Below are 22,489 nucleotides of genomic sequence, written 5' to 3'. Positions count from 1 at the left end.
TCTTGGATGGTAAAAGAAAAAAAAAGGGAAAAAGAAAAAAGAAAAGAAGGAAAGAAAGAAAGAAAGAATGAACGTGATCGACTTAGCGGTAAATCGATCTAGCTTGTACATATATCATTGAGAGGAAAACGCATAATAGAAGGAAGTAGTATTACTTAATCGAACGGCTATTGTGATAGTTGAAAGTCACGATAGGAAGGATTCGACAGAGCGGAAAGTAGGTGTATATGTATATACCGTAAACCAAAGAGATTTCGAGCGGGTATCGAGAGACGTAAGAATGGAAAAGGGATACGATTGTCCTTAACGGCTTTCGGTATTTATTTCCAATCGGGATAGATCGAGAACGTCGATCTCTTTCGACCACACCTCAACCAACCAACCAACCAACCACCCAACCAACCAACCAACCAACCAACCAACCAACCAACCAACCAACCAACCAACCAGTAGTTGCCTTCTCGATACTTTTGTTTCGAAGCATCGTTCGCATTGAATACGATGGCGGTCTCTTTCCCGTTCGCGAATGGCACGTTTCCGTGGAGAGTTTCAAGTCGCGCGAGAGCTTATCCATAAATTCAATGCTCCTGATACATCGTCTATACCTACCTCGTCGGTCGGCCTTTCACGGTGATAAACTTTCACGTCTAATCGTCGGTCTAAACCATCGAGTTTCTTCTGTCTACGATTACCGGGATCGTTAATTACATAATCAATCATCTCCAACAAAATAAGACGGCTTTCCAGAAAAGCCGTCTAACTCAATAATTATTTTACTCCCTGATATATAGCCTAACCGATAGAAAACGAACGCAGTTTAACGTATAAAGAGATACTCGTATACTCGATTTAATAGATGAAAATTGCTTTAAACATTCTCGCGAAGCGAAAGAGCAATCCAATGCGTTGTCGTTGGTCGTCTTCGTCCTCGTCTTCGTCGTTAAGGAAAGAAGCTATCACGATTAACGGATTATCGATTCGATTTCCAAGAATAGAGCGTCCTCAGGATGGTCAGCATCATCTGGAATGTCGCTCTTCCCGGTTGATCCCGGTTTCCCATCGTTGGTGAGTTAACTTGCTGAGCTAGCTAGCTAGCTAAGCTAAGCTAGCTTAGCTAGCCGACCCTCGCCGCATGGTCGCGTGAAAAACCAGTTCCTTTATATCCTCGAAGATACGAGCTCGTGCGACTAGGAAATGGGAATAGGAAGAGAGACGCTTAGTGAAACGCGATTTTCGAACGATTATCTCGTTAACGCGTTGAAAATCCATTTCCGTGAATTTCAACTCGTATTCGATTAGGTACGTGTAATTTAAATTGGAAATACTTATCTTATCTTTTCTCTTCTTTTTTTCCCCTTCTTTTTCTTAGTTTCTTTTTTTTTCTTTTTATTTTTTTGTTTACTTCTCAAGTATTTACAAAACAAACTCCGAGTTCTGGGGTCATTACATCGTCATTATCGATGGAAATTCAGTGCCGTAATTAAAGTTAGCTGCGATTCCTGTCTCGCGTATTTTTATCGTCCTTCATAAATATATTCCTCGTTTGGCTCATTACTCCAAAGATGTTTGTTTTCAGAGAAAGAGAGAGAGAGACGTTCTTACAAACGTTCCAGCGCACTTGACCGTGCCGCGAATCGCGATTGCCCACCGACAACCGGTTTTCTTCCATGCGTTTGCACCTAAAATTCGTGTTGCTTTCCATATTAATCAACGCACTCGAGAGGATCGGTTTTAACGAGGCACCGTAATCGAACGCCCACTTTGCTTCGCTTCGAGCATCTTTGATATCGTCGTCTCGTTCTTCTTCCTTTCCGAAACTTCCTCTTTCTCTCGTTCCTGTGAACGAATAATAATACCTTTTCGTTATAATAAATAACCGAGCAAAAAAAGAGAAAGAGGAAAAGAGGGAAAAAGAGAGAAGAAACTGAAACAAAGAGAGAGAGAGAGAGAGAGAGAGAGAGTTAAAGGAAGGAAGAAAAGCGACGGTGCAGATCCGTAACGAAGCACGATTGAAGTAATTACAACAGGTTTTAGTTGGGTTCTCGCAATTTCACGCGCTTGCTCATCGGCGAAAGCCGACGACGACAACGACGAGACGATGCAAGTTTAAAGTTAGGAGGACGAATCGTAGGGAAGAGAAGTAATAGAGACATGGCAATAATTAGTCGGGTAAGAACGTCTGTGTTACGTCATGTGACCGAGTTTCTAGTCTCGATGAATAACAGACGATCGACGTGTTGTCCCACGAAGATCTTAAACTTCATCTTAAGATTATTTATTGTAATATGGAATATCACAATGTATTAAAAAGATCTTCTTCACGGAGGATTTGAAAAATATTGTCAGAAGAAAGAAAAGGAGATGAAGACGAAGAAGAAAAAGAAGGACCGATGACTTAGCGAAAATAAATCATTTATTTCTTTCCGAAACGTTCTCACGCTCGAACTTACGTTCTATAAACATCCTATAGTGAAACGTTGGAAAACCAATCGAGGAGAATTTCTCGTGTCCGAAGACGATCTCGCATAGTCTTCTACTACAGTTCGTTCCACGTTTCGCGCCTTGCATTGGCGCGTCAACGTTTCTTTGTTTGCACGTCCGGCGCTTGCACCACGGTGAACGCGCTCCTCCTGTGCACTTTCGTTTTTCTTTCGGCCGTAAAAGAAGTAAGCGTCGAGTAAGTCGTCGATCGGTCACGCCGTTGTGAATCGCGATTAACAACGCTTTGAATGCCGCGTGGGCCATCGGTGACCCACGTCGGACTTTCTATTTAGAGGCCTTTGTGATTATTTTATGCGGAATAAAAATAATAATGATAAAAAAAAAAAAGATAAGAAAAATATGATCATGAAACGCTTTGTAATGTCTATCAGTTGATGCATAATTATCACGCATGTATAATGCAATTTTCATACGGTGGATCATCGATGGAGGTCATCCAACGTAATGGATCATTTTCGTATCACGAGGGAACGTATTATACTTATTTATTATCTTCATCTTATCAATTTGCATCTTTTAATTTCACTTGTCGTATCCTATTCGTCATTCACTCAAGATATATTAATAACGAATAAAACCTATTAAAAATGATAAAATGATCGGTCGTCAGCTGATATCAAAATCTGAAATAACGGTTCGTAATGTTGTTACGTACCGGAACATTCGTCGTGCACACTCTTGACGGTCCGTTGAACTTTTTCTAAAGGGTCATTTATTACTGTATTTATCCTCGAGAAATTCGTTGGATGACCGCTAAAGAAATAAAAAAGAAAAAACATTTGTTAATTATGACCCATGTTACATCTATATTACTATGTTAAACCTATTTACCTTTCTCTTTCCATTAATTATTTTTTCGCTCTTATAAATATCATATAACTCGTGTTTTACACTTTACTATGATAGTTAATAACGTAGATTATTTATGGGACACGTGGCCTATACTTAAAAATAGTTCGGTATCCAAGATGTTAAGAATGTCTTCTCTCTTGAACAGCTTCTCGTTGGTTGTTCGTTCTTTCGATCTATCGAAAAGCAAAATTGCTCCGAACTTTCGATGAATATAATATTATAAAAGAATAAAGAATAAAAAAAAAGGAAAGAACAATGAAAATTATCGATCTATACGAGACACAAAATTTTGCTCTGTCCCCTTTTCGAAATTTTCGTTTTCGAAACGAACTTCTTTTCGCACATACATATCCGTCTCACGTAAAGAAGAAATAAATTCCCCGTCGGAGTTTCAAAGAAATCGGTACCACAGGCGTACACCGTCGCTTGGTGGCTCGCCAATGAGGTTAGTGGGATTTGAGATTTTCGATAGCTCGTCTTGCTCGTCGAGAAGGCTCTCATCGTGCGCACGCGTAAGCAAGCGCGTGCGCGCGAGCGCACTCACATCTATCACGATCCACGCTAAATCGTGAACGTGATTCCACAATAAGAGAAATTTCTTTCGATATCGAACTAGAAACGTATATAACCCTATAATAAATATAAAACACACGTATCTATGGAAATATTAATCCATGATAATTTGATTTGCTTAAGTAGAACAATATTTTTAATTCGCGTATTTCATTTTCTTTTATTTTAATTATATGCTAACTATATAAATTATGGGGCCCTTAAACTAGTACGAAGTACCGTAAAGATGTTTGCACACTTTGAAAAGATAACTCCGTTTAAGCGGAGCGTCGATAATTTCTTATCGAGCACGTACGTAGAAGGATTCGAGAGATCGCTTCGCGGCAGTAAGTGAAAGGTTACAAACAAGTTTTCTACCTCTTTCCTCCCCTCTCAACCCTCTTTCTCTCTCTCTCTCTTTTTCTCTCTTTATCTCTATCTATCTCTTTATCTACCTCTCTCTTTCTCTCTCTCTCTCTCTCTCTCTCTCTCTCTCTCTATCTCTCTATGTCTCTGTCTCGTTTCTATTCTGTGTCATTGGTGTAATTTCAGTGGGTGTTTAATTTATGTTAGCCACAGGTTCGCCTCAACGTTAACGTATCCAAGGCCGTCGAAACGAAAGAATTCAAACTTTGCTAGGATTATTTTATTTTTTATTTTTCGTGCGCTCATGTTCATGATAAAACTTTTTAAAACTTTTTATTCTAGATTGGTAAAAGTTTAAGACGATAATATGTGAAAAATATTATTATTATTACTAGGATTTTACGATGAATTTCTAAAGGAAAATGAGACTTGCACTTTTTGAACCTATTGCATTAGCCTCGCTCCGATCTTATTACATCGACATTCCAGAAGGTTTGTTTTCTTGAAAGGGAGCAGATGAGTCGATTTACTTGGAAACGTCGAGTCACGATCGATCATAAAACTATTGCAAGACTTTTTCTCGTGAACAATTTCTGAAGAGAAAAAGATCGCCGAAAATAGTCAAAAGTGTTGAGAAAGAAGGAACGAAAGAACGGCTGGGGGAAAAAGAGAGAGAGAGAGAGAGAGAATTGCACTCATTCTTCTCTCTTTTTCTTTTTCTCTCTTTTTTTTCCGCGTCGCTTCCTTTTGGTCGCCCACGCGTCGCGAGTCACGCGCGTACGATTGCGCGTGGCGAGTGGCGCGTGACTCACTACTCGCACGGCGGACACTCGATTTGGTTTTCACGCGGGAGGGACAGAAGGCGCACCTTAATTTAACTCGACGACGCGTCTTCGTCTCCATCCTAGCTAATTATGATTCATCGACGGTGGCCAAGCCAATATATCGCTTACACGTATGAAAGATACGACATTTATGGAAATTTACGAACTACCGACACAGATAGGTATATATCAACAAAAACAACAACCGTTTTGGACAAACCGTTTTTGCAAAAAGTTAATCCAACTTCATGTGGATCGAATATGCGTATGAAATACATGACATTTGTAGAAATTCACGATAATCGTCATTTATACATACATATATATATGTGTGTGTGCAAATATGTGCACAAGAGCAACATTAGATAACGTGCGAAAGATTAAAATAATATTATAGTACTACTATTACTACTACTACTATTACTAAACTATTACAACGTTTGTTCGGCTCGAGGGACTATCTCACGCACGAGCAAAAGCCTTATCTATACGGAGAACGTTGGAGAACGGTCACGGGTTTCCTTTATTAATTCATTTTAATGGACTCAAGCGATAACCGGGTTACGACGGAGGCAGAAAGCAACGACACGAATTAATGCGCGCTCCATGAATGAGCGAAGCGTTAACGGTTCCTCTAACCACATTACGAAAGGCTATCTATTCTTTCTTTTCTTTTTTTCTCTTTTTTTTTTTTTAATTTATTTATTAGAAAACCGAGTAGAGATTGTGTCTCCTCGACGATTGGACATGCTCGATCGAGAGTATCAAGAAGATTTAGAGCGTCGAGTATCATGATGTGATGATATTCGACGACTTCCTTGATGGGAGATTTCTTTCGATTCGTAAGAAGAGAGAGGGGAGGAAAGCAAAAGAAAGAAAAATGGAAGAGAGAGAGAGAAAGAGAGAAAACGTTTTTCTTCGATTTAAAATGGAGAATAATAAAAGGAGAGATCGTTACTTTGATTCCACTGTAAAATTCACCTGGCCTTACGGTCGTTCCCCTGAGAATCAGGATTTCAAAGGAGGAGGAAGAAGAAGAAGAAGAGGAGGAGGAGGAGGAGGAGGAGGAGGAGGAAGAGGAGAAAGAGGGTAATGGAGGGAGAGAAGCAGGGAGAAAGGGCCGATAAAGGTGCACTTATCGTTCTCGCGATTAATGCGGACCAGCCGGCGAGTTCCACCACGAAGGAACGCGATCACGGTCGTCGACTTCCAAATCTCGAGCGAGGAGAAAAACGGAGTAAAAAGCAAGTCGCGCGATAAAAGTGTGCACGATCGACTCTCGAGTGGAAAGAAGAGAGAAAGAAAAAGCCAACGAGAGAGAGAGAGATAGAGAGAGAGAGATAGAGAGAGAGAGGAGAGACGAAAGAGAACACCCTCGGCGTCCTTCGGCGACCGCCACAGTTTGCTGACCCCCTTTGCAAAGAGCAAAAATCGATGATCGACCGAGAAGGACGAGAAAGGGCCAGAGTTGGAGTCAGAGGAGAAGAAGGAGAATGAGGATGAGCATGTGGATGAGGGTGAGGGTGAGGGTGAGGAGGAAGAAGAGAAGAAGAAGAAGAAGAAGAAGAAGGTTGGATCGGTCCTCTCCCTCTGCCGAAAACCGAGAGCACCGGAATGACAAGTAACCATGAAGGAAGCCAGTTCCTGGATTTAGTTTCCGAAGGCTATCGATTTTATTTATCGATTCGGCTTTCTGTAATGTCGCTTACGTGCTGAGAATGATCAAGTCGAGTTCACGCCGCGCGACTTGAACGCGGCGCCGTCCGAGCTAAAAATATATGCTGTCGTCGTCTCTTTTCGATCGACGATGCCCAGAAAAATGTGAACCGACCTCCCTCTCCTCCCTCTAAAGAAAAGAGGAATAAGAAAGATTATCGTTGACCCTCCGCGCGATCGTGATCTTTCATGCACCGGAATCGATTAAAATTATTTTCGTTCGTCGTTCGACAAAACATCAACCACACGAGATTAAGAAAGAAAGAAAGAGAGAGAGAGAGATGTACCGTATTTCTTTCTTCTTTTTCGAGCTGGACTGGAGCTTAATTAGCATCGAATAAAATATTAAGATTTAATCGAATCTCGGCGAATTCGTAAGTAAAACAGACGAAGAAGAAGAAAAAGTGGATGAATCGATGAGGGAACAAAATCGAGAAGGATGCACCGATACAAAACGTATCGCGGCGCCGACAGGGTCTCCTCCCATTCCGTTTTATTCGTGTCTGTCAGCGCGTCGGATTTTGAGAAGAGTCGTATATATACTTGCTCGTCCACCGAACCGGCCATATTTCAACGATCGACAGGAGGAAGTCAAAGCTCGAGATAAACGATTGTTGGATTCGAACGGGCTCTTCTCTTCCCGTTCTTTCTTCTTCTTCTTCTTCTCCTTTTTCTTCTTTTTCTTTTTCTCCCTTTTCCTTCTCCATCTTATCCTTCTTACCAACGAATGATTTTCGATGAGAATTTGAAGACGTCGTAAGAGTCGAACGTAAAAGAGAGAGAGAGAAAGAAGTAGTTTCGTCCGAGAGAACGAACGTCCGCTCCTTGACCTCGGTCTCATTTGGCTTGCAAATCTTCGTCTCGTCTAACCTCAGTTAAGAGAAGGAGATAGAGTACAGGCCGCGTTTCCAGAAGAGCGAAATATCGTTCGTAGAAACGGTCGCGAACGGTGAATGTCAGTGAGAACGACGTAGACTCACGATCGTTAGAAACCCACAACCACGGAGAGTCATCGAGTAATACGAATCGTGTCGTGTCGGAAAACGTTTTCACTAAGAATGAGAATCATCGTTCGATGAGAATCTGTTGTTCGAATTTGCTTCGACAGAATTTTTTCTTATCTTTATATTAATATTTTAATTACGAATAATTTCATGAGTTTAGCGATTCTTCGGTGCTACTTTTTAATTATTTCTACTCTCTCTCTCTCTCTTTCTCTCCATCATCTCTCTTCATCTATATGTGTATAGATGACGTTTCACTCCACTTTCCTACTAATTTAATCGTACGATTGGCCGAGAGTCGTTCACCCGGTCAACACCGTAGATAAACCGGCATCGAGAAAAGAAGGAAAACGAGAAGCTCGAGGAAACGAGAACGAGGGGCTCGTTTTGTAACCTGGGCGTTCTCTTAGAAGGTTAAATCCCACTGTGTATAGATCTGTATAGGTATATATCGCTTGTAGGAAAAGAACGAACGGGAAAGAAAAAAATGAAAGGAAGAAAGAAAGAAAGAGAGAGAGATAGAGAAGGAAAAGAGATAGAGACCATTACCGCTACGAATCGCGGCCGTTCGCTTTCCGTTGGTTTTGCCGTGCACACGTACTTACTTACTTACTTACGTACGTACGATAAAGGCCGCGAGCTAAGCAACGAACTTACGAATGAACGAACGAACGAACGAACGAACGGACGGACGAACGAACGAGCGCGCGATTCGCGTGAAAGTTAAGTTATCCTCGATCGAGAAATAAAAATTCTTCTGTGAGAACGGCTCGCGTATGTACGTCGTGGAACGCGCGTATACGTGGTAGCTAATCGACGCTCGGCGAGCATAATCGAGTGAACTTTGACCTTTCCAGGCGATCTCTCGTTCAACGAGATTGAAGTGCCGTTAAAGTCTTTCGCTAAACCGTTTGAAAATGAATACGTTCTGCGAAATCGTTCGAAGATATTCGCAAGGTCGTACGATGCTAATCTCCTCGAAAGGATAAAGGTAACTTATTTAACTTACGAACGGTCGAGAAGGAATTGAAACGAACGCTCGTGGAAAGGAAATCGTCGATTTATGAAAATGAAAAATGGTTCCGCTGTCACGTAGATGTACGTAAGTCTGTCCCCTCTCTAAAGTAGTCCGTTCTCTAAATCTTTTTCTTTTTTTTTTTATTATTATTATTACTATTTTTTTTTTATTTCTTCCTTTTTTTGTTCTTCTTCGTCCTCCTAGTTTATAAGGATATGGAAAGTGGATGATGCGGTTAAAGAAGAGAAGGATCACGTCGCGCGAGATTCCGTTTCTGCACAAAAATGACGAAAGAGACGGAGAAAGAAAGAAAGAAAGAGAAAGAGAGAGAGAGAGAGAAGTGCAGACGTGTGCGTCTCGTAGTTTCATTCCTACGTGAGATTCGCGAGGATATTCGGTGAAGGGAGGTCGAGGGGTCGGGGTCCACCTATAAAATTACCATTCCGCCACGATTCGAATTTTATTCGCTTATCTCTTTCTATGTTGTTGTCGTCATCGTCGTCGTCATGGTACACGCGTAAGTATGAGTCTACGTGCGGATCGGCACGCACGGCAAAATCAAAAAGGCTCTCAGGACCAAGATCGTTGAGCATAACGACGAAAGTGAAGTACGCCCGGGCCGTTATTTTATACGAGAGCCATCGAGAGCCCGAGTTATGGATCATAAAAATGCAATCGTGTACGTGGCCGCGCACTCGCGCGCTCTGATGAGGGTTCTGCAAAAGAATTATATGCATATAGGCGAATATATAGATTTATAGATCTTTTATTTCTCTTTTCTTTTTTTTTTTCTTTCGCTTTATAACTACGAATTTGTATTCATAGTTATAAATTATTTCGCTTCATAGTCGTCATAATAGATGCAGTTTAAAAATTTAATCATCTTAACTAGTTCCTCGGTCATACGATAGAGATAGAAAGAAAAGGAGATAGAGAGAGGGGGAATATGTGTGTGTGTGAGAGAGAAAGAGAGAGAGAGAGAGAGGCTTTAAAGCACTGCAACGAATAGCAGCAGCAGCAGCAACAGCAGCAGCAGCAGCAGCAGCAGCAGCAATAGCAGCGACTGGCTCGCGACACGATATCTGCTACACTTTTTTTTCCGGTCCATCTTGGCAAGCCGCAAGTCGTATCGAGTGTTCTGCCTCTTGCGTAACTCGTATATGCGTCGAAGTCATGAGTCGAAGGCACAATGCGGCTAACGAGCGATAATCGAGGGAAGGGGTGACGAGGGAGGAGGTGGAGGTGGTAAGAGGAATAGAAGAGGAAGGCGGAGGTATATCGCGACTCGATTTGCATCCCCCTATTTAATTCGATACGTACGTTCTCTTCTTTTCATTTAAAATTTCAAGACGGTCGTCGTTCTTAATCGATCGTCAAAATGATTGATCGATTCTATGAGGAACCGATCGATTACACTTTCAAAATCGATTTCAACGAAAGCGTATTTTCAATATCTCGAAGATAGATTAGAAAGGCTTAGCGAGTCTTGCATACATATATATATATGCATATGTATATACATATATAAATACATAGTGGCTGACTAACTCGCTTCGTTCGTTCAGGTCCTGCACGTATACGGCGTGCAACTATGAGAAGGTCACAAGAAGAAAGAAAGAGGGAGAAGAGGAAAAGTACTTCTTGTCCTCTTGATATGACACGTACGACCGTCTTTCGGACCTTTCACGTACGACTCGTATCATTGTCCGTCCTCTACCGGACATACTTATTTCCCCTTTCACGAATATTGTTGGATCGTTAAATCCTCTTTATCGTGATTTCACGTAATCCATCTTACTAATCTAAACATAAATTCAAACACATATTTCTATATATCTATGTATATACGTATATACGTATCAACTTTACATATTTTTCAAGCTCCATTAATGATAAGTTTCATGAAAATTCTACGAATGTCTGAGAACTAAAAGACAATCTTGCATTTCGACGTTAATTGAACTCGACGCAAGCGTCGTTTCTAATTCAACGACGAGAGTGCTACGTCGTAGTAGTTTGACTGACTTTATCTCATTAAACGTAGAGAGAAAGATAAAGAGAGAGAGAGAGAGAGAGACAGACAGAGAGGAAAGAGGAGAGATGGTAACGCGGAAATCCGAACGAGTCGCCATTAATTATGGCCCGGATCCCGTGGATAATTAAAGAAATTAGCGGATAAACGTCGAGGCGCGTCGAGTTGGATATTCCCTTCTTCCATTGGATTTCTCTCTCTCTCTCTCTCTCTCTCTCTCTCTCTCTCTCTCTCTCGCTCTCTCGCTCTCGCTCTCGCTCTATCTCACCCTCTCTCGTACCTCCAATCCAGGCACTCGTCTCACCCTGTCCGGTCTCATCGGTGCCCTTCTCTCTCTCTGTATTTCTCTCTCTCTTTCTCTCTCTCGAATGCAAATCCATTGTGCAACGAGTGCAACGGCTGGCTACGTGTATCCATACAAACTATACAGTGAAATTCGTTCCAGTTGCGTTCTCGTTGCTCGTTAGTCGATTACACAACACAGAACGTCGGCGCAACGTTCTACCAGACGGCACGATTTTTCTCTCCGACCTATCCGTTTTCTTTTCGTTCGGTTTTATCGCCCAATTACGTATGTTCTCGCTTAACGAGACTTTTCTCTTAACGAGGTAGAACGAACAAAGAGAGAGCATTTCTTTTTTTTTTGTTTTGTTTTCTTTTTTTTTTCATCTCTCTCTCTCTCTCCCTCTCTTTCTCTCTTTCTCTGTCACGCGCGCAAGAGAGAGAGAGAGAGAGAGAAGAGAGTCGTGTCCATTCACGACAGCCCAGCCATGTTCCTTTTCAAATTGTTAGATATTATCTGGAATTGTCTGGCGCGTGCGAGTAAACGCGATGACCGAAGGAAACACGACGTGCCTACGATGTCGTCGGGCGAGGATGTCGATGACCCTTGAACGTCGCTACCTTTGCGAGAAGAAGTAAAAAGAGAGAAAGAAGAAGAAGAAGAGGAAGAAGAAGAAGAAGTAAAAGGAGAAGAACATGAAGAAAAATAAGACCCCGAGGAGGAGGAGGAGGAGAAAGAAGGAGAAGAACATGAAGAAAAATAAGACACCGAGAAAAAGGAGGAAGAAGAAGGAGAAGAAGAAGAAGAAGAAGAAGAAGAAGAGGGAATACGAAAGGATGGGAAAAAAACGAACGAGTCTCTCTCTCTCTCTCTCTCTCTTTTTCTCTTCTCCAAAGAAAGAAGAAGGAGGACGAAGAGAAGAAGAAGAAGAAGAAGAAGATGAGCATGAGGATGAGGACGAGGATCCATCATGGAGCACAGTGTCCGCTTTCGAGCTCGGAAGCGAGGCGAGCTCACGAGGGGTCGTCGGACCGACTGGTGTGTTTAGTAGTTAGGAAGCTAATGGATGCCTTAAAGGACGACGGGTACATCGTGTTGCACGACGTTGGACGCTGGTCCCGGTGTTAGGACCGATTTCCTGGTGTGCCTCTCTCCTTTTCCTGCAACGAACATAGATAGCCCTCTGTTGCTTCTCGTAACCCTCCGTTTGACCTTGGGTCATTGATCTTCTACCGCCCTTCTACGTACAACGCACGCTCTTAATGGGACCGTGCCAAGTAGTTTCAAGTACGTTTCGTGCTTCTCTGCGAAAGAAAAGAAAAGAGATAGATAGATAGAGGAGAGAGAGAAAGAGAGAGAGAGAGAGAGAGAGAGATTCTAGTCGTGGCCTCCTAGGTGACGTGGGAAAGAGTGGATATTCGAACGTGAAAGCCAACCTCTTCTCTCGCAAAGAAGAGATCGAGACAAGGCTCTTCCTCCTCTATAAAAAGAAAAAAAAATTTAGCTGCCGAACGATTTTCGATAATATAAACCCAATACCCAATACCACTTATGCCTACAGAACTTGTTAGATTTATGCGCACGAAGGCTATTATAAATTGTAATGTTCGAGATGCCTGCCTTCCTCCCGATTGGGACGAACAGATATACGCGGCACTTTCGCCGACGTAGGACGGTGGAAAGTGTCGATCCTCGAGACATCGAGGAATGCTGATCTCGTTATGGAATAGTCGTGTCGTCTTTATCGCTGGACTTACTCGCGGATTGCCGTTTGCTTCGAGTTTGGCCGTTCCTGTTTTAAACCTACCGGGTATCGTTCTTGTTCGCGCATCGAGCTCACCGATTCATGATGATGATGAGATCCTTTCGTAGTCACGGAATATCGCACTCGCGTCGAATGATTAATCGGTGACGCGAAAAGAAGCTCGAGGAGAAACGAAGAGGAAAAAGAAAAAGGAGAGGAGGAAGAAGAGTCAAAGAGATGGCGACAAAGAGATAACGTTGCTCGATACCTTCTTCTGTATGTTATTCTCCGTGTTCTTCCTTTGCTACACCTGTATGTATGTGTATATATATTATATATATATATATATCTTTCTTCCCCTTTTTCTTATTGTTGTACGCATGTGCAATGGTAAGGGATACACGAACAAGCGGCTATAACTCGAGGAAAGACGCTTTAATATGCGCTCGAAAAGTCATACGCACTCGGACCCCGCGTGCACGAGAGACGCCGCGGTGAAAGTGTATACTTTCTACAGCATCCGAGCGACTACCGCGTTAAGCCTCGCTTAGAACCTTTTCCCGTCTCGAAATCGGATTTTTTACCTGCCGAGGAATGCGTTCGTCCCTCTCCTGTTTCTCTCTTTCTCTCTCTTTCTTTCTCTACCTACGTTTTTCTCATAATTGACTTTTTGTTTTCCTTTTCTTTGAAAGGTAAAAGCGAATGGAATTTGCAAAAGGGAAAAAATAAGGACAGGACCGTAAGAAAATTGAATGTTGTTCTCAAGGTACCAGGAAGAAAATACGAAATTAAATTAATAAGTGATATTATTGTACGAGACGTTCGAGATCACATGCATTGAAAATTTCTCGTGTAAAAATATGAGGGAACAGGGAAGGTAATTGATACTCAGCTAAAGTAGAGTCGTGACTGCAGTTTTAAAGACTCAAAGGCTCCGGAAAAGAAGGCAACTTACAAATAATAAGCGCCTGTAGGTACTCTCGCTGTCGGCTTCTCGAGAAGAAGGGGTCGATGAGACTCGTGAAAGTATTTGTTGCTTCGCTAAATATTAAAGCGTAGACATTCGCGGACAGTAAGGCAGTGGAACGACGAAAGCGGCAGCCGGTCAAGGCCCCTCTTTTATTTCGCGAGAAAGAATTTGTCAAGATATTAGAATACAAAAATTCTATGTCGATCATAGATTCTATACCGATCGTAGATTATATTCTTAAGTGAATAATAAATGAATTGGTCAGGACGTAAAGGAGATAATCCTTTCGAATGATATTATTTATCGACGTTAAAGTAAAAGAATGAAGTTTCGTGTAGAAACGATGATGCGAAAAATTGTACAACTTCGACATGGATCATCGATCGAGAAATCAAGGCGGTGGAACGATCTACTTATATCTCCCTCTCTCCCTCCCTTCCCCTCCCTTTTCATTCGAATCCAAAGCGTTAATAAAAATATTCCTTGGTAGCAACGATCCCCGTGCACTTTTCTTTGTGCTTCGGAGAGCTCGTAAAAGTCCTTAAGTGCTACGACTCTCTTCCTTAGATTCTCTAGGCTTCTCCGGTGACTCGTGACGTAGATGATACCAAAGAGTAGCGGTGAACAAAGAAGCGAAACTTCGATGGACCACCGATCTCTCTTTCTTCTTCCGACGTCTTCCAACTAAACTCTTCCACGCGTAAAATCGGTCTGTCTACCCGGACTTTAATCCTTCAAAAATACTTTTCTACTTTCTTTTCTACTTTCGTTTCCTCTTTGTCGGGAAACGAGAGAATATAAGGGGTAAAGATTTTCTTGCGGAGGACGATCAAGAAATAGGAGAAAAGAAAATGCGTCTTTGAAGAAATTTAATTCATTTTCTTTCTTTCTTATTCCAACGTAAGGGATAATAAGGAAAGAAACGAAAGGTTCCCGATTAAAATATCAGTCACGCGATATCTTTAAATATGTGATTCACATTTAAAAAAAAAAAAAAAAAAGAAATAAAAGAAAGAAAAAATAAAATAAAATAAAATAAAAAAAAAACGAAGAAGAACGAAAGGAAAAAAAGTCTCTCCTCATTCGCTATTCAAGACGTGCCTTTCCAAGGATCCAAACTTTCGATAAGAGCTTACTCGGGAAAGATACATATATCGCGAAGTAAATGTTCCGCGAATTGTACTCCATTGGAATATGAAACCAAATCATGATGATTCACGTCTGTGTCTGGTGTATATGCATGTACGTACGTACATACGTATTATATATATCTCTACGACATATTATATGGAAGAACATTGCGAAACGTTAATCAGTCCTTAGAATTCTATGACATTCGAATGAGATTTTCTTCGCGGGAGGCATGGAATTCGAAGAGCAATATCTCGATAATAATTATCGACGAAGAACAGGATTGGTTGCAAGGACGAGAAGTCATAGTCCAAGTAAAGAAGCCGCCGATGTTTTGTCGCGTGCTGCCTCCTCATCTTCTTCTTTGCGTTCATAAACGCTCTCCTCTCTCTTCTTAGCTTCTGCCGAGACCGATCGCGGACGAAGAAGATGAGAGGGCGTATCCGGTGTTTCAAGGCTACTGGAACGTGAAAGACGCCGATAGGATCCGCGCGTTGCTCGTTAAAAGACGCGCGTGTGCACCATTGCGGCTGCAATTTCCCTTCGAAAGGATCGCAGGAAGCGACGCTTCAACGAATTAAGGACTTTACGGATTGGCGCTCGCGATAGTTGCTTATTACGTTCCAGCAGATCGATAATGCTACAAAAAATATATTTATTGTTCCTACAGTCAGGTGCTTTCAATAGTTATATATATATTATATATATATACATACCTACGTATATACTTGTGGACGATATCTTTTATAATACATAGTTTTTCCAAACAAAGATAGACAATTTCCTGTCGTACTTTTTATAATGAATTTTATTATCGTTATCATTAATCTTATAAGTGCTTTTAAAAGCTTTTTATTTTCTTTTCGTTTTTTTTTCCTTTTTCTTTTTTTTTTCTTTTTTTCTTTTTCTCTTTTTCAAACGCAAGTGCTGAAGAATGGATTGCCATTTACTTTTTTTATATTAAACTTCTCTATCGTTATCGATTGGCAATTTTGATTTTGTAGGAAGCCAAATGTTGTTGTTATAAATATTATAAATCCTTGATATTTCCTCGCTTGTTCGTTAATCATCGAACGGACAAAGTTTTTTTGAAATCGTCCGCCAAAACAAAAAAAGAAAAGAGAAAACAACTTTCCGACAGACGGGTGTAACTTTTTTTTCCCTCGTGGAAAAATGCAGCTCGCCAGATTTCACGCATAAATTTGAGGAGTAATTAATTCCAGAAGTAAGGAGGAACTGTTGGATCGTTATCGCCACAGCCGTTGCCAGGAATTTCTTCTACGTTCATCGATAAAACGAGAGCCCTTCCTGCGGACATTGTCCGCAGGTGCTGTGCACTGCTAATAGCTTTTAAAGTTGCGTTGTTGCAAAGGGTTAAAAAAGTAGGTACGTTGACGAGAACGGAAAACATGCTGTGAAAAAGATTTCGATGGTGGAACGATGGTAAACGAATCGTTTTATTCCGTAACATCAAAACGTTATAGAAATTTTTTTATTGCGATACAAATCCTTGTCAAAATGTTAAACTTCCTTTGTAAAGTTTATCTTCTATTTTTTTTTTTCTTTTTTCTTTCTTTTTTTACAATTAGTTTCTCTCTTTCTCTCTCTCTATAATTACAAAATACATAGCTAAAGCATCACGTGACACACACACACACACACACACATTTATTATAAAGAAGAAAGGAATAAGAAGAAGATCGATTACACGCTTATCTCAGTGAGAAAGATACCGATCGATCTTTTCTTCTTCGTCTGGCAAAATGCGGAAGATCAAAGGCGTAAAACTCGTCCGAGCATGCCGCTAAATCCACAAAAGACGCGATCAGAGTTAGAAACGCAAAATACGCGACGTAAAAGCCTCCGTTGTATGATACGTCCTCTTCACATTATGCATATATGCTATACTATATATATATACGTGTATAATGTACGTACATACACACGTACATACACGCGAATAAGAGAGCCTCTTACGTTGCGATTTTCGAGCGCAATCAGCCGCGAGATGTGCGATCTCTCTGATCTAGCCGCGCTCCGTCACATCTTCAAGTTACGAGAGAGCAAAAGAGAGAAAGAGAAAGAGAGAGAAACATAAAGAGAGCGAGTGAGAACGCACGAGGATTCAACGAAGAACAAACACAGAACATGGAGCGTGGGAGTTCGACCCAAGCAACCTAGGGAAATCGAGATCACGCGCATAGCAAAAGCGAGACACCATGTAGATCCGTGCGATCTCTACGTGTGTTATTTCGCGTACCAAAGCTTCACCCTGTTCCAACTTCCTTATTCTCTTTTTTGTCTGTCTGTCTGTCTTGCTTTTTCTCTTTTTCTTGTTAAAAAATTACTTGTTCGTTTTCTTTTTATCTGTATATCAACGTTTAAACATAAATCAATTTTACATAATTATTTGTATATACATATTTCTGTTTACAATACATATCTACTATACTATTTTTTTATCTCTTTCTTTTTTTTTAAGATATTATCAAACTCAAATTCATTTGTCTCTTTGCTTTTCGAATCGAGAAGAAGTCTGCCGACTATCGCTTGTTGCTGTATTATTATTTCTCCTGAGCACAAACAATAGAGAAAACTTTCTTTATGAAACCTCCTGGGATAATTCATTTATGGATGGTACATTTTCATCTCTTTGATTCGATGACGACGAGGAGGAGGTTGATGGGTAGGTTGGAAGGAGGGAAAGGACAAGAGAGGGGACACTAAGTAAAAGACAATGTTTTGCGAAGAAAGAGAAAACTGTTCAAAGATAATTCGTCGTAAACGAGCCGAGCAACGTATATTTCGAGTGTTATCTGTGTCGGTGTATCGAAAGAAAGGAAGTTGGCGGCCCGCCGTGAGCATCGAGCGTGACGGAAAGATAAAAGAATCGCAAAAGAGGGAGAAAGAAAGAGAGAGAGAGAGTGTTGTGAGAGAGGGAGAGAGAGAGAGAGAGAGAGAGAGAGAGAGAGAGAGAGAGAGAGAAAGAGAGACGAGCCTTGCGATCGATTTTCGAGACTTCACAAAAGCTTGGTCCTCGTCTTTTACGTTGTTTCTTTTTTATTCTCTTTCTTGATATAGAACATCACTGAAGCGATCACACACACATACACAACATATACAGATAGGTATTAGATACGGCGAACCGTGTAACAGCCTGCAATTAGAACGTAGATAACGAGTCGATTCGATAAAGACTACCCACGATCGTTCATATTCGCGTTCGCCAACCTACATACCTAGACGAACAGTGACTTTCAGCGTTATCTACTTTTATCAACTTTTATATTATATATTGGTTCTGATACACGCACGTACATACATATTCCTGCAGATGTTAAATCACTCGACACGATTATTCTGTTATATTTTCGATTGTCTAGGGATATTGTTAAATACTTTGATTGTCGAGTCACTTTCACGATTTCACAAATCGATATCTAACATCGTGCTTTCTTTTCTTTTTGTTTAGAATAATAGATATTTTTTATTTGTTGCGAATTATAGGAATATATAGAATGTCGTAATATTTGTGCGTGGGTATTTTAGCGTTGTTTCTTTTCTTTTCTTTTCTTTCTTTCTTTTTTTTTCTTATAATAGATAAAGAATGTTCACAGTTTTTGTATCAAATCTGACGCATCGAATCTTACTAAATTAATAAGAAATTTGAGGAGCAAAGAACGTTTGATCGTAGGTTGAACTTTAGAACTTTTCTTAATAGAAAAATTTTCATTCGTTAAAGGATTTATTATGGTTGTGGTGAAATAATGATGGAACTTCGTCGATCGTGCCAAAGTATCTCAACGAAAAGAAAAAGTATGGAGAAGCGTGTGGCCGGTCGATGAACCGGCTTAGAATTTCTCCCTCTCTCTCTCTCTTTCTCTCTCCTTTTTCCGATTTGCGGTTCACTCTATAAGACGCCGCGACGACGTTCGCGAGCCCACGTGGACAATGGACCTCTAATGACGCTTACTTTGACACGGTGTGTTAAAAGAGACGCGCGCTCAGTGTCATTTGTTACGTCTCTGTCCCTTTCAAGAACGACGCTTGGACAATGTCGTCATTTTTCATTTGGCACCTAATACGATCGTTTGTTGTTTGCTCGAGGAAATGTACTTACAAGATCTTCGATTATTTATCATCGATCGGGCTTTTATGTATAAGCCAAGCCACTTTACCTAAGGCTTTTCAATGTGAAAACCGATACTATGACTTTTGATATATTATATTTCTTTTTTGTTTCATTTATATACATATATATTTTTTATTTATATCAATGATATATATATATGTATCGTCCTTTCTCACTCACGTTCGATCATTTCCAAAGAAAGTCGATAACTCTAAAATTTGAAGATGAAATTTAATCGGTAGTAACGTGACAACGATACAATGATTTCACTGCGAATTTGTATTAAAAAGAGATAACTTCTTTTTCAAACGTAAGATATCAATAATTTGTAAAAAAAGAAAAAGCAAGAGAATCCTTTTTCACGTCCGTCACCGTTTGATACACGAAACGAGAATAGAGAGGAAAATAATTATTTGCTAATTCGATCGAAAGAGATAGAAATTTATAGATACGTTAGACAAAAGCAGGAGTTCAGTGACATCGACTCGTATTACGAGTTTATTGCATGGCGGCCGGTGCGCAGCGTTAGAATCGTAGAAGGTTTCACCAGCGGCGTAAAATCCTAGAAACTGGGTTTTGTCGGATTACGTTTTCCGTCCTGTTCACGCCACTTTGTTTTTATCACGAGAAGAGAATCTCGAGAAAAGAGAATGAGTCGAGAAAACGGAGTACCGTCCGTTTCAATTAGCTGCTTACCACCTCCGCAAATGTAAGCTATATATACATATTTACTCATATATGTATGAATCGTTGTTATATGTATATATATATATATATATATACGTGTATATATATATGTATATATAACAAACGCGTACACTTGGCTTACTTCCTTGTACTATACGAGCTTTTATGTAATACGGTGAGCTGGTGCTTTCACCGATGCTCGAATTTAGGCGCGAGAATCGAATTGAACGAGAGCAGTACAGAGAGCCCCCCGGTGCATTGGCCGAGTCGAGTTCTCGCTTTCTAGAAGATTGTGTTTAGATCATCGGATTGCAAGGGAAGTCTCTGTTTGAAAGGAGAAGCCAACCTCGAGATTCACGGTTCATCGACTTCAAGAATGTCGTATTCGATATCACGATGTTCGAATTGAAATCGTTGGAATGTCGTTCCTCTGTAAACTTACATTAGTATACGCATGTGTGTGTGTGTGTGTGTGTACGTGTAGGTATACATTTATGTGCGTATATGTTATATATACAGGCTTGTCGCGTATACCAACATCAGAGTTTCTTTGTTGACATCTCCGTTAGACTAGTCTCGTTCGATAAACAAACGATGTTAGTCTACACGAAGATACGAGATGGTACGGACGGTGACTCTCTTAAATGTTTACACGTATCTTATATATTACTTCGACGATCGATAATTTTTACATTACATCTGTACTCGATTACGAGACTTTCTTACACAATTTCTCTCTTTTTCTCTCCCTTTCCCTCTCTCCCTCCTCTAGACACATCCAAACGATAATTCCTTAATCTCTCGTAATTCGATCGAGGAAAGGAAGAATTACGAAGGAAGATTAACAACGCGATGGCGGACGCGTTGTGTTAATACCTAACTTGGAAACTTTTATACAACTTAAAGATTACTACATAGGATCGGTTGCAATTAAGAAAAGCATTAAAGAACCGTATTCCTTTTTAATTCACGGGTGAAAGCAAACGAATGGTTTAATCGAACTTCCTTCTCTTACGCTGTAATATTCTTCCCATTCCGTTGTGAATGAGATAATAAATGATAAAAAAAAGAAAAATAAACGAACGAGGACTTCATTTCTGAAGGTTGATTTTCTTTATTTATCTTTTTTTTTTCTTTCTTTTCTCCTTCAGGGGCAAATACGCAACGGTGAGAAGATGCCGAGAGAGATCGAGCGGAAGGCAGTGGGCCGCAAAGTTTCTAAGGAAGAGACGACGAGCTCAGGAATTGAGGGCGGAGGCACTTCACGAGGTCGCGGTGCTGGATGCCGCTGCTCACTGTTCTCGCCTCGTTTCCCTCCACCAGGTCTTCGAGACCAATACCGAGATGGTTCTCGTCTTGGAACTGTAAGTCTCTTCCTAGTATCTGTGCACATATATACTGGACTCGCTCTAACTGTACTTCTCTATGAAGCGTCATGCGGTTATTTCTTTTCTCTTTCTCTCTGTCTTTCTTTCTGTCTTTCTTTCTGTCTTTCTATCTGTCTTTCTCTTTTATAATACATACATTATAGACTGACGCGTACGCGTTTTATATTATTAGATTGTGCAAGCATTATTTCTAACGCAATCATAGTGGATATATTAAACGTTACGTAACGAACGTTACCAATTTATGATACCTTTGTGTAATGGTGTAATATGAATATTTCGTATTATTAGCTTTCTAAACAGTACTTGCATTCGTATGATTCTATCGTTCTTTTTTTTTTTTCTTTTTTTCGTTCTAATCGATTGACTCTCGTATATATATATATCGATTATTTTCTTAAAGTTCGTGTTATATATGCCTCGTTGTTACGTCGGCCGAGGTAAAACCTGGATTAATCGCTTTATTTTCTGCTGTTCCGCTCATAGGGCACCTGGTGGCGAATTGCAAATGATATTGGATAGAGACGAAGTCCCAGAAGAACGGCAGGTTGCGAGATTGTTGAAGCAGATTTTAGACGGTATCGCCTTCCTGCATTCTCTCAACGTAGCACACTTGGACATAAAGGTAAGTGTATTTCAAATACATACATACATATACATATATGAAAATCGTTCGAATTCCAGCATATCGAATTGCGATAATAATGTTTGTTTAAAAGACAAGTGCGTCGTTCTGTTTATATTTACATTAATCGTTATGTTGCGCAAACGTTTTCAATGATAACACCAAGGATTCTTTGAAGGCCATTTCCAAATTATATATATATATATAAACACGTATCTTTATTATTATATATACATACATACATATATATATATATATAATAATAATGAAGAGTGAAATGAAATATATAAAATAAAAAATACATAGCGATAGCAGAGAAGATAGGCGATAGAAAGGGGATAAAAATTCTTCGGCTTTATCTCGAACGTTGACTAGCGAGGGAAGGGATATAAGATTTAGCGCACCTCGTTCCTCGACCTTATCTCTATCTTAGCATTCTGTTAAAAATAAACATGGAACGACGATAACGTGGAAGGCAACGACGACGATTTTCTTCTTCTTTTTCTTTTTTTTTTCTTCTTTTCTCTTCTCCTTTTTCTTTTTCTTACGGTTGGCGCAAATAAAACGTGTTATCTCTCGATATATTCCGTAGAGTCGGCGAATAAAGGTTGCGAGAAAACAAAGCTCGCGGAAAGTTGGCGAACGAACGTAAGAGAAGATGCC

At 40.3% G+C, this 22,489-nt stretch overlaps 1 protein-coding gene and 1 long non-coding RNA gene across 2 annotated transcripts in view; one reads left to right on the top strand and one right to left on the bottom strand.

Moving 5' to 3' along the window:
- Nucleotides 1–22,489, top strand: part of LOC127064405 (serine/threonine-protein kinase 17B-like) — a 78,806-nt gene that overhangs the window by 36,179 nt on the left and 20,138 nt on the right. Inside the window, exons 2-3 of the mRNA XM_050995438.1 lie at nt 20,965–21,177; nt 21,688–21,826. Coding sequence (XP_050851395.1) covers nt 20,965–21,177; nt 21,688–21,826 — 352 coding nt within the window. The remainder of the gene's footprint in view (nt 1–20,964; nt 21,178–21,687; nt 21,827–22,489) is intronic.
- Nucleotides 1,346–3,731, bottom strand: LOC127064425 (uncharacterized). Its single transcript, XR_007781718.1, has 3 exons — nt 3,334–3,731; nt 3,158–3,255; nt 1,346–1,836 (listed from the first exon to the last, which is right to left on the bottom strand). It is a non-coding gene; the product is annotated as an uncharacterized LOC127064425 (long non-coding RNA).

This window comes from Vespula vulgaris, chromosome 1 (genome assembly GCF_905475345.1).
Source record: "Vespula vulgaris chromosome 1, iyVesVulg1.1, whole genome shotgun sequence".
NCBI lineage: Eukaryota > Metazoa > Arthropoda > Insecta > Hymenoptera > Vespidae > Vespula > Vespula vulgaris.
This window is presented reverse-complemented; position numbering and strand designations above follow the sequence as displayed.